General features: G+C 50.7%; 1 protein-coding gene across 4 annotated transcripts in view; it reads right to left on the minus strand.

Moving 5' to 3' along the window:
* Positions 1 to 12,255, minus strand: part of ARHGEF12 (Rho guanine nucleotide exchange factor 12) — a 242,214-nt gene extending 229,959 nt beyond the window's left edge. For all 4 annotated transcript variants that reach the window (XM_073560728.1, XM_073560729.1, XM_073560727.1 and 1 more), the window contains exon 1: positions 11,893 to 12,255. In XM_073560728.1, the coding sequence (XP_073416829.1) occupies positions 11,893 to 11,924 (32 nt within the window). In that variant the 5' untranslated portion in view covers positions 11,925 to 12,255. The remainder of the gene's footprint in view (positions 1 to 11,892) is intronic.
* Positions 12,256 to 12,745: the final 490 nt, after the last annotated feature.

Below are 12,745 nucleotides of genomic sequence, written 5' to 3' on the forward strand. Positions count from 1 at the left end.
ATGGCAGGCGACCAAAGCTGCTTTCTAGAAATATAATTATACTCTACATGTGACCCACAAATGGGCCTGAGCAGTGGGCTACACACTATAATTAAAGGGGGTTTCCACCCTAAGGCAAGCTTGAGGGATACCAGCAGTGTGGAGCATATGCAATGTTAGCCCAGGTTCTACATGTGCAAAACCATTGCATTTTGCATAGTTTTCCACACAAGGACAGACTATTCGCGAAAAGTGCAGCTTGCAGAATACTGGTTGTGTAAAGCACACTGTTAGGATTCAGCTCTGCTTGCCTGATGAGATCATTACACGGCTACAAGTGCCAAATCTGCACACTAGCTTCACATCAGCCTCCAAGGCTCTACTGAGGGAAGCCTATCAGAAGGCAGTCAACAGAACCGGCCAAAAGAGCCAAATCCTAACAGTGTGTACATTGCATATTCTTACTAGTACATAAGCTGCAAGGCTTGCACAAAGTCTGCCCTGGGGTCGAAAACCCCATTGTGTGTCCAAATTCTTCAAAAGTCTAAAAGCAAAAAATAAAGTCTGAGCGCCATGTTTAACATCAGGGTCCACTTGATATTGGGCCGACTACAGTACAGACCAAAAGTTTGGACACACCTCATTCAAAGAATTTTCTTTATTTTCATGACTATGAAAATTGTAGATTCACTCTGAAGGCATCAAAACTATGAATTAACACATGTGGAATTATATCATTAACAAAAACGTGTGAAACAACTGAAAATACTGTATGTCTTATATTCTAGGTTCTTCAAAGTAGCCACCTTTTGCTTTAGTCAACGGAAATGGTTTTCACTTCACAGGTGTGCCCTGTCAGGTTTAATAAGTGGGATTTCTTGCCTTATAAATGGGGTTGGGACCATCAGTTGTGTTGTGAAGAAGTCTGATGGATACACAGCTGATAGTCCTACTGAATAGACTGTTAAAAGTTGTACTATGGCAAGAAAAAAGCAGCTAAGAAAAACGAGTGGCCATCATTACTTTAAGAAATGAAGGTTAGTAAGTCCGAAAAATTGGGAAAACTTTGAAAGTGTCCCCAAGTGCAGTGGCAAAAACCATCAAGCGCTACAAAGAAACTGGCTCTCATGAGGACCGCCCCAGGAAAGGAAGAACAAGAGTCATCTCTGCTGCGGACGATAAGTTCATCCGAGTCACCAACCTCAGAAATCGCAGGTTAATCGCAGCTCAGATTAGAGACCAGGTCAATGCACAGAGTTCTAGCAGCAGACACATCTCTACAACAACTGTTAGGAGGAGACTTTGTGCAGCAGGCCTTCATGGTAAAATAGCTGCTAGGAAACCACTGCTAAGGACAGGCAACAAGCAGAAGAGACTTGTTTGGGCTAAAGAACACAAGGAATGGACACTAGACCAGTGGAAATCTGTGCTTTGGTCTGATGAGTCCAAATTTGAGATCTTTGGTTCCAACCACCGTGTCTTTGTGCGACGCAGAAAAGGTGAACGGATGGACTCTACATGCCTGGTTCCCACCGTGAAGCATGGAGGAGGTGGTGTGATGGTGCTTTGCTGGTGACACTGTTATTATTCAAAACTGAACGTACACTGAACCAGCATGGCTACCACAGCATCTTGCAGAGGCATGCTATTCCATCCGGTGTCACGATGACCCGTCCTGTGTGACGCGACCCGCAGGCCGGTAACTAAAACAACAAGACACGGGGAAACAGTTACAACGGTGGGCCCTGCGATAGGGAAAGGGGACGGGGAGACCTCCTGCACTCCCATGAGTCAGTGTCCCTAACGCTCCTAACGTTCCCTATGCAGATTCCGCACCGGGCGCCGATCAGAAACCTGTCGCCCTAGCACACCCTACACCTATCCCTTGCTAGGGAGCTGGGTGGCGCAGGCACTGGCCGCACCACTGTACTAAAACACACTAAGGAAAAACACAAACAGGGAAATACCACTTAGCTTTACTCTGTTGCACTTGCTCCTGGCAACAGAGTTCACCACCAGAATGCAGCTCTGCTCCTGAATCGCTGCCACCAAGCTCTGTCAGAGCTACAAGGAAATCCCTTATGACTCCTTCCACACAAGGGCTAAGACAGTGCTGCAAGGAATGGTCTTCCAGCTCCTTCCTCAACCAAGGATGGTTGAAATGAACACTCACCAACACTGATTGCAACACCTGTGACTCTTTTTTAGCAGAGCAGAGCAATCACACCTGCATTATAATCATGTGCACTTAACTAAAGAAACAAGAGTGCAATGACGCTCACCACCACCAGGGCAAACTTAGAACAAACGACACCACAGTGCAATAATCCTAAAGGCCACCGGGGGCAAAAACCAAACTTAAGCACAGCTTAAGAAAAAAAAAAAAAAGGTTACCCTTTTTTTTTTTTTTATCAGTCCTGATCCAGCATGGCTCATGACATCTGGCTTGCGTTTAGTTGGACCATCATTTATTTTTCAACAGGACAATGACCCCAAACACACCTCCAGGCTGTGTAAGGGCTATTTGACCAAGAATGAGAGTGATGGGGTGCTACGCCAGATGACCTGGCCTCCACAGTCACCAGACCTGAACCCAATCGAGATGGTTTGGGGTGAGCTGGACCGCAGAGTGAAGGCAAAAGGGCCAACAAGTGCTAAGCATCTCTGGGAACTCCTTCAAGACTGTTGGAAGACCATTTCCGGTGACTACCTCTTGAAGCTCATCAAGAGAATGCCAAGAGCGTGCAAAACAGTAATCAAAGCAAAAGGTGGCTACTTTGAAGAACCTAGAATATAAGAGATATTTTCAGTTGTTTCACACTTTTTTGTTAATTATATAATTCCACATGTGTTAATTCATAGTTTTGATGCCTTCAGAGTGAATCTACAATTTTCATAGTCATGAAAATAAAGAAAACTCTTTGAATGAGAAGGTGTGTCCAAACTTTTGGTCTGTACTGTACGTCACATTAGCAGGATCGGACTGACACTTTGTGCCCTTTCTACTTAAAGGGGTATTCCCATCTAGTACATGACATAAGTGTATAGTAGATGTAAATCTTATCAATGACACCCAAGTATTGAGAACTGTACGCTTCGGATGGACATACAAATTAGATGGATGTTGGCTGAACGATGTTTCGGCTGGTAGCCATCTCTGCCAACTTTCCCACACACGACGGCCGGCGGTTTATCTCAGAGACAACAATGTGATCGGCAATTCGAAATCAGACATGTATGATCGACAGCTCTCTGACGAGTTGTCAGCCGATGCCCCCAAACACATTAATTCGGCTGACTAAACCCATCAATATCGGTGAGGTGAGCTGCCATTAGTCTAGATTAATATATCTTGGGTCCTTAGGCCAGGTTCACATAGCGTTAATACAGTCCGTTAAACACATAGCGTTGACGGACTGTGTTAACGCTATGCCCTAACACGGTCTTGTTATGCGATCCCGCTAGCGCATCTGCGCTAGCAGTGACTGACCCTCGAACGCTGCAGACCGTGTCCGAGGATCTGTCACAGAATGACGGCACGCGCCGCGTTATGGCAGTGTTAACGGATGCGTTACATCGCGTTAATGCCTCGGTGTAACGCAGTCCATTAGACGGACTGCCATAACGCAATCTGAACCCTGCCTTACACTTCCATCAGACAGGTTGTTAGAATCATTAGCACTGAGCACAGTGCACCAATACTTGGTGTTCTAGAGATAGTGCAGGTCTCCCTGGTGGTCTAGGGGTTACCCTGCCGCGGATATGCCGTAACTGTACGAGATGGGAATACCTGGTAATAATAGATCCACCACGTGAGATATTCACCAAACATGAGCCCGTCCACCACACGGTCACACGCACGTCTACTGCACAGATCACCAATATTCTGCACACAGATGTAGGATAATGCCAGGGCGCCTACACCAACACAACACACCATAGAAGTGGCAGAATCAATAGGAACAGATAAGGAAATATCTAGAGAGCTGATTTTCATCATGATGAGACGAACAGGAAGACACGTGACGTCTTATAGGAGACATTCTACTGCCCAGATTACACAGCCGGTAACAGAAGCGGATTAGAGACCATGCCCGGAAAATCCAAAGTCTGGGACTGTGTATATTTCTAGAGAAAACGAAAGAACAGTACCTGAGTGTCCCCAGCACCATGGAAAAAGTGATGGGATAATAGCCTGGCTGCAGCATGTAGGGGTCTGAGCATCGCACAGACACAGAAGCGCCTTGTGTGCGGCCGCACATACAGAACCATGTACAATTCCCTGCACACCGGGGACACCCACAGCAACACTTCTCTAGAGATTACACTCAAAGTCATTCATTGTTCAAGATCAATCGTTCCACATAAAAACATTTAAAAATTACTCAATTTCTTAATACTTTTTCTGACTCAAAAGCAGAGGTCTGATTCCCCTGCAAACGCATCAATGTAAAGGGAACCAGTGAAGAAGCTCTCACATATAGAAGTAATAGTAAGGCGGTCTAGACACTAGATACCCAATGCAAAAATAATACTGCTTCTGTAGGAATCCGACATGCCAATCATGAGAAATCCAGACTAGAAGTCATATGTAAATAAGACTGGAAGTGCTCTAAGGGCGTGTCAATGCACTTAAAAGAGGTAGGCCCCTGGCTCAGACGCCCCCCCCCCCCTCTCCCAGAGCCCCTGGCTCAGACGCCCCCCCCCCCCTCTCCCAGAGCCCCTGGCTCAGATGCTAACCCTCCCGACACTGTGTGTTATATTTAGTTTTAGGGGGGCACTTATTCAGGTAGAAACTAAACAGAATTTGACAGAAAAAAAATCTTGTGTACACATAGCCTTAGGCTGGAATCATAGGTGCCCTTGGACTCAAAACAAAAATGGATACCAAAGAATTATAATTCCTTTAGATTAGTCCTTAATTTTGGATCCACATCTGGCTCAAAAAAAAAAACCCACACACTGTTTAAAGGGGATTTCCACTACTAGGACAACCCTTTCTTAAACTAACTAATCAAGCTTATACTGCAGCTGATCCCAGACTTCCTCTTCATGTTCAGTTTGTCCAAAGGAGCAGACAGCGACACCAGCACTGATTGGGAGTCGCAGCACCGCATCACAGCCTCGGGGAGAACGAGCGCCGACACTGCGGGAACGGGAGGCGAGTATAGGCTTTATTATATTATCGGGGCCGAAAATTTAGTTTAAGAAGTGGTTGTCCTAGTAGTGGACAACCCCTTTAAGGCTACGTTCCCATGATGAGTATTTGGTGATTTTTTACGTTGCATATTCTAGAAAAAAATGCAAGTAACCTATTTTACTTAATAGGTGCAGAAAATGTGTATTATCAAATGCTCGTCACGGGATTGTAACCGCAGGTCAAGTTCCCATAATGGGCTTGACGCGGTGTATCCTCGCTGTGTCAAAAACGCAGCGTCTTACATTTCCAGCAGAGGAGAAGGGATTTAGAGAGATCTCCGGCCTGGTGTGCTTTACTTTACTCAGTATAACTTACCTGCGGGTTTAAATCCAGAAGACGCCAATTTCTATTACAAGTAGGCAGCGTTCAGTGCAGATTTCCCCATAGACTTACATTCCATGCCTTTTTAGTGCATTTCCAAGGCACAAACGTATGAAAACACACAATCCGCAGGCGACTATCAATACAGTGGTCAAAGTTAATACCAGGAAGTATGAAAATCAATGCAGCTTTATGTAAAACATGACATACCAAGACAACACAAAAATGCATGAAAAAAGAAAATGCATTCAAAACAATGAAAAAACCCCAAGTAACCCGATAGTGCTAGCACGCTACAGACAGAAGTGCAGAGGGTGGCGTCAGAAGATAGGCAGGCATCACGCCACCAGCATTCAGGCAGTGGCGCTCTGGGGCCCCAATATGCAGACGAGGAGCCATAATGGTGCACCAAGGCCTCCTCATTTATGTATCAGAAGTCATCACAGATAGTGTACCAGTAACAGGTACAGTGCGAGTATGGTTGCTAAAGGGGCTAAATCCTGTACAACACTGTTTAGCCCTTTTAAAATGCATTTTTGGTGACAGACTCCCTTTAAAGAAATCTTGGACATCCCCTTTAACAGCATCAAGCCCACAGCCAGTGAATGAGGACAATGGTCCTGTGCCAGTAGAGCACATCATCGCTGATGACGAGGGGCCAATAGAAGACCTGGCGCTGGAGAAGACAGATTTAATACAGGAGCAGAACCCCATATGACGCTGCAGGTTCCCCCGCACCATTTCCACAATGACATCCACATGATTTGGCCTGAGTTCTGCAGCTGCAGATCGGTCATGTGTGACTGCACCTTAAAAAAGTGGTGTCCAGCTGTGCGCTACTAGAAATACATAACATGTACTAATCCATCTTTACTTCCATATGTTCATCATTAGTCCCAATACCAGGTTCTGCCTCCAGCCCCCGGGCAGCTCCTCTTCGGGCTTGCCCCACAAAGAGGAGCTTTCCCCAGTTTGGGCAAGTTACCTGCCCACGACATGGCATCAAGGCTAAAGAGATGAGGAGAACCTATTTAGGGTATTTTTTTTGCTTCTTTGTTGCAGTGATATTAGCTAGTAAATTTTAGGTTATAATTTGTAAGAGGGGTTGCCCCATACATATAATGCCCTGTAAATATGGATATTTACCCTCTAAGCTCTTTTGCAGTTTGCTTTATTAGAAAACTCCCGACTATTCTTTATACAAAAAATCCCTCCAATGTTTTTTTTTTTTTTACTTTACTTCTTGTGCTGTTTTGAAGGGGGATACTGAAAGGAGATGTCATCAAGATGATGACCCCCCTGGAACAACACATTTTCAGCGGTGATGTCCCTGACAGCTTCTATCGCCCTACAATTTCTATCACGGAAACGTCACGTCACCAGAACGCAGAGGTGACGGGAGCAGGGTGAGGACGGTGACAGAAGCTGCGGGAGGGAATTGTAGTCACTTCTCTGTGATTGATTCTGAACATCAGCAGTGATAGAAGATGTGGTAAATGAGCGCTGCACCGACCACTGAGGACATCCTGATTGGGAGAATTGTGGAGGGGTCTCTGCCATACTCCGGGCGCTATGTAATCAGACACAGCTCTGCAGTCTGTCATTACATGTCCCACACTGTGAAACCTGTTCTGAGCTATTGTGGGGGCCTGGCTTATTTTTGCCTCTATGTTGCCGTCGGCTTATGATTGGTCAACATTATGCAGGGGAAGAAGTAAACACGACTCTTAAATTATAAACAAAACTTTACAAGATGATTTCTCCTATCTGCTGTGAAGATATTAAAAACTGTTTCACTCAGCTCTGCAGCCATTAGTATGATTAGGCTAGTTTTAATACACATGTTCAAATTGGTCAAAGGTCCTCTTTAAAGGGGTTGTCTCCCCATTATTGTTAAAATTGCAAAGTTCTTAAAAAACAAGCACATTTGCAATTGTTTCTGTATTGGTAAATCCTCTTCATTCTTAAGTGTTGGGATTTTCACTTTTGTTCAGTTACTGGCCACCTAGCTGGAGCACAATCCGGACGGGTTTAGTGTCTCCGTGCTACTCTGATGCTGCTGCCCATCTTCAGGAGTCCCTATCCTCAGCAAGCAGGAACCAGGAGGCCGAGGAATGATGTGCTCCTGGAGATGAAACTTCACAACTACCATTTACCAGCAGGTGACTAATGCTGCGTGTGCTGGGGTCGGATTGACTTCTTATAACTCCAGCAGCTCCTTATCTCCATGAACTGGCAGCGTCAGAGAAGGAGCAGGACTAATTACTGATTGTGTCCCACAGCCAGCCCCCTTCATAGAGTATACGAATCATGTGCCAACAAAAGTATACTTGTAAAGCTGAGAAATATTCCATCTGAGCAGATGTCTGGTAAAGGCAGAGGCTGATGAGTGGCCTTTCATTGCTGCAGAAGATGAGCATACGAGGTGTTTATTTTATTTTGGGTCTGGAATTAAGCTGAGGTTGTCCAGTAGTGGACAAACCCTTTAAGCGAACCTGTCACCTGTTTTGGCAGATATAAGATGCGGCCACTGCCTTTCAGAACTTATCTTACATTCTATGATGCTGTAGAGCAGGGTTCCCCAACTCCAGTCCTCAAGGCCCACCAACAGATCATGTTTTCAGGATTTCCATAGTATTGCTCAGGTGATAATTGCTTCACCTGTGCAATACAAAGGAAATCCTGAAAACAGGATCTGTTGGTGGGCCTTGAGGACTGGAGTTGGTGAACCCTGCTGTAGATAAGCCCCCGATCCGACCTGAAAGAGAAGAAAAATAACTTATTATACTCACCCGGGGGGGGTCCGGCACCGCCCTCCTGCTTGTGTCATGGCTCCCCGGAATCGCTCTCCTGCGCAGGCGTACTTATCTGCCCTGTTGATGGCAGAGCAAAGTACTGCAGTGCGCAGGCGCTGGGAAAGGTCAGAGGTCCGGCGCCTGCGCGCTGCAGTACTTTACTCTGCCCTCAACAGGGCAGATAAGTACGCCTGCATAGGAGCGCGATTCCGGGGAGCCATGACACAAGCAGGAGGGCGCCAGACCTGGATCTGCACGACCCATCGGATCGCATAGGACGCCCCCCCCCCCCCGGTAAAAAAAATAAACTTTTATTATGCTCATCTTGCATGTTGGACCAGGGGGCTTATCTACAGCATTATATAATATTCTAGATAAGCCCCTAATGGCGGTGGCCGTAGCTTATAGCGGCCAAAACAGGTGACAGGTTGCCTTTAACACCCAGGGCAGAAAATGCTACAAGCTGGCAACAAATGTAACATGTAGTAAGTGTTCATTTTTGGGTCTAGCAGTGGTCACAGATGCTCTGAGGTGTCTTTAGGCTGCTATGCAGAGTTACCTTGTGAGCCAGCACCCCTTGGTAAAGACCATAACATATTGCACTAAATAAAAAAGGCACGGATCTCTGAATTTACAAAGAAAAAAAAAGGAAAAACACAGGCAAATAATGGGAATAAGAAAAAAGCAAAAACTGGCCATTTTTAACTTGGTGACAGATCTTCCTTCAGCTGTGACCAATAAACTTTCCCAACAAGTGAAGAAAGCTCCACGTAACACCCGACTCCATAGCATCACCGACGGAAGACTCATAATCAGGTCTCATTATTACAGTATGTGATCTCCCACGTATAGGACGTTGTAGAAGGACACCATATGTATACCCCATGTATAGCAGGTATATGACTACATCATTCTATGACTGCCATACATGGGGGTATACATAATGATGGGGGTCTCTGTTATTACAAGTATCCCCTCATGTATGGAAGGTATATAATGTTGCAGTCTATCATTGCTCAGACCCCCATCTAATACTCAATTTCTTCCTGCCACGCTCCCCTGCAGCATTCGCACATCTGCCTCTCCCCCAGGTCCTGTCAGACGCTCCCCAGCACCTGCACATCCCCCTCTCTCCCGGTCCTCTAAAATCGCTCTCCAGCAGCCACACATCTCTCCTCCGACCTGGTCCTCCCAGACATCCCCCTCTCTTCCGATCCTCCTGGGCACCCCCCAGTATCGGCACATTCCCCTCTCCCCCGGCCTAGTCCTCCCAAACATCCCCCTCTCTCCCAGTCCACCCAGACGCTCTCCAGCATCCACACATCATTCTCCCCGCTCCTCCCAGACATCCCCCCAGGTCCTTCCCAGCAGCCACACATCCCCCTTTTCCCTGGTCCTCCCAGATGCTCCCCAGCAGCAGCACATCCCCCCGTCCTCTCATACACTAGCCAGCAGCAGCACATCCCCCCCGTCCTCTCATACACTAGCCAGCAGCAGCACATCCCCCCGTCCTCCCATACACTCCCCAGCAGCAACACTCCCCAGCAGCAGTACATCTCTCCTCCGATCCAGTCCTCCCAGACACCACCCAGCAATCCCCCTCTCCCCCGGTCCTCGCAGACGCTCCGCAGCAGCCGCACATCTCTCCTCCGATCTGGTCCTCCCAGACATCCCCCTCTCTCCTGTTCCTCCCACATCCCTCTACCCGCTCCTCCCATACGCTCCCCAGCAGCAGCACATCCCCGGGTCCTCCCGTACGCTCCCCAGCAGCAGCACATACTCCCGTACGCTCCCCAGCAGCAGCAGCACCTCCCCGGGTCCTCCCGTACGCTCCCCAGCAGGAGCAGCACCTCCCCGGGTCCTCCCGTACGCTCCCCAGCAGGAGCAGCACCTCCCCGGGTCCTCCCGTACGCTCCCCAGCAGGAGCAGCACCTCCCCGGGTCCTCCCGTACGCTCCCCAGCAGGAGCAGCACCTCCCCGGGTCCTCCCGTACGCTCCCCAGCAGGAGCAGCACCTCCCCGGGTCCTCCCGTACGCTCCCCAGCAGGAGCAGCACCTCCCCGGGTCCTCCCGTACGCTCCCCAGCAGGAGCAGCACCTCCCCGGGTCCTCCCGTACGCTCCCCAGCAGGAGCAGCACCTCCCCGGGTCCTCCCGTACGCTCCCCAGCAGGAGCAGCACCTCCCCGGGTCCTCCCGTACGCTCCCCAGCAGGAGCAGCACCTCCCCGGGTCCTCCCGTACGCTCCCCAGCAGGAGCAGCACCTCCCCGGGTCCTCCCGTACGCTCCCCAGCAGGAGCAGCACCTCCCCGGGTCCTCCCGTACGCTCCCCAGCAGGAGCAGCACCTCCCCGGGTCCTCCCGTACGCTCCCCAGCAGGAGCAGCACCTCCCCGGGTCCTCCCGTACGCTCCCCAGCAGGAGCAGCACCTCCCCGGGTCCTCCCGTACGCTCCCCAGCAGGAGCAGCACCTCCCCGGGTCCTCCCGTACGCTCCCCAGCAGGAGCAGCACCTCCCCGGGTCCTCCCGTACGCTCCCCAGCAGGAGCAGCACCTCCCCGGGTCCTCCCGTACGCTCCCCAGCAGCAGCACCTCCCCGGGTCCTCCTGCACGCTCCCCAGGTCCTCCCGTACGCTCCCCAGCAGCAGCACATCCCCGGGTCCTCCCGTACGCTCCCCAGCAGCAGCACATCCCCGGGTCCTCCCGTACGCTCCCCAGCAGCAGCACATCCCCGGGTCCTCCCGTACGCTCCCCAGCAGCAGCACATCCCCGGGTCCTCCCGTACGCTCCCCAGCAGCAGCACATCCCCGGGTCCTCCCGTACGCTCCCCAGCAGCAGCACATCCCCGGGTCCTCCCGTACGCTCCCCAGCAGCAGCACATCCCCGGGTCCTCCCGTACGCTCCCCAGCAGCAGCACATCCCCGGGTCCTCCCGTACGCTCCCCAGCAGCAGCACATCCCCGGGTCCTCCCGTACGCTCCCCAGCAGCAGCACATCCCCGGGTCCTCCCGTACGCTCCCCAGCAGCAGCACATCCCCGGGTCCTCCCGTACGCTCCCCAGAAGCAGCACATCCCCGGGTCCTCCCGTACGCTCCCCAGCAGCAGCACATCCCCGGGTCCTCCCGTACGCTCCCCAGCAGCAGCACATCCCCGGGTCCTCCCGTACGCTCCCCAGCAGCAGCACATCCCCGGGTCCTCCCGTACGCTCCCCAGCAGCAGCACATCCCCGGGTCCTCCCGTACGCTCCCCAGCAGCAGCACATCCCCGGGTCCTCCCGTACGCTCCCCAGCAGCAGCACATCCCCGGGTCCTCCCGTACGCTCCCCAGAAGCAGCACATCCCCGGGTCCTCCCGTACGCTCCCCAGCAGCAGCACATCCCCGGGTCCTCCCGTACGCTCCCCAGCAGCAGCACATCCCCGGGTCCTCCCGTACGCTCCCCAGCAGCAGCACATCCCCGGGTCCTCCCGTACGCTCCCCAGCAGCAGCACATCCCCGGGTCCTCCCGTACGCTCCCCAGCAGCAGCACATCCCCGGGTCCTCCCGTACGCTCCCCAGCAGCAGCACATCCCCCGGTCCTCCCTAGCAGCCGGTACCCCGGTTCTCACCTGTCCGAGGCCGCAGACTGTATTCCGCTCATTGGGTTCCTCGGGGATCTCCGCTCTCAGCCAAGTTGCATGATAGTTGCACTCTCGCTAGACTCGGGGGCTCGGGGTCAGTCTTCCCGCCCCGCAGGGGGATGGAAACTCCAAGCTGCAGCTCATAGGGGCACTGAGGAAATGGAGGCCGAGGCGCTAGGCGGAAAAAGTCACCAAATCAAGAGTTTTCTTCTGCCGGTACTCAAGGGTACTAAGTACCAGCACCTCTCCGGGACTCATCGTGCTCAAAGCGCATGCGCGAAGAAATCTCGCGTAGCTAGAATGGGCAACGCATGCGCCATTCGCCTAGGTGAGTTCCTCTTGTTGCAAATCTCCGTTGTGAATTGCGCATGCGCTCTTACGTCACCACCAATTACAGGCTACTCGGGTACTCGACAGGAAAAGCTTATTGGCGAGAGCTCCGCCTGCCGGCGCTGTTCCCGCTTCTCGCGGTGTTATGCCTGTGCTTTAAAAACAGACTCAATGCGCATGCGCGCTGGGCACACGGGACTTCCATTTTATGAGACTCTTTGGTTTTAAAATCTGTGTTTTTACATTGAATTATAATATTCATTCCAAATCCTTCTGGTGTTTGTGTAAGGCCTGTTTCACACTTCTGTTTTTGACCATCAGTCAAAATCCGCCGATTTGGAAAAAAAAAACGGATCCGCCATTTTTTTTGGCGGATCTGTTTTTTTCCCCATTGATTTGCATTAAATCCGTTGGATCCATTTTTTTTGCGGATCCGTCAATTTTTTTGCGTCCGCCGACATGCCTGGGCGGACCATGCAACGTTTTTTTTTGCTGCAGGATCCGCATTTTA

Source organism: Dendrobates tinctorius, unplaced genomic scaffold (assembly GCF_039654945.1).
Source record: "Dendrobates tinctorius isolate UK_male_01 unplaced genomic scaffold, ASM3965494v1 ptg000303l, whole genome shotgun sequence".
NCBI classification, from domain to species: Eukaryota; Metazoa; Chordata; class Amphibia; order Anura; family Dendrobatidae; genus Dendrobates; species Dendrobates tinctorius.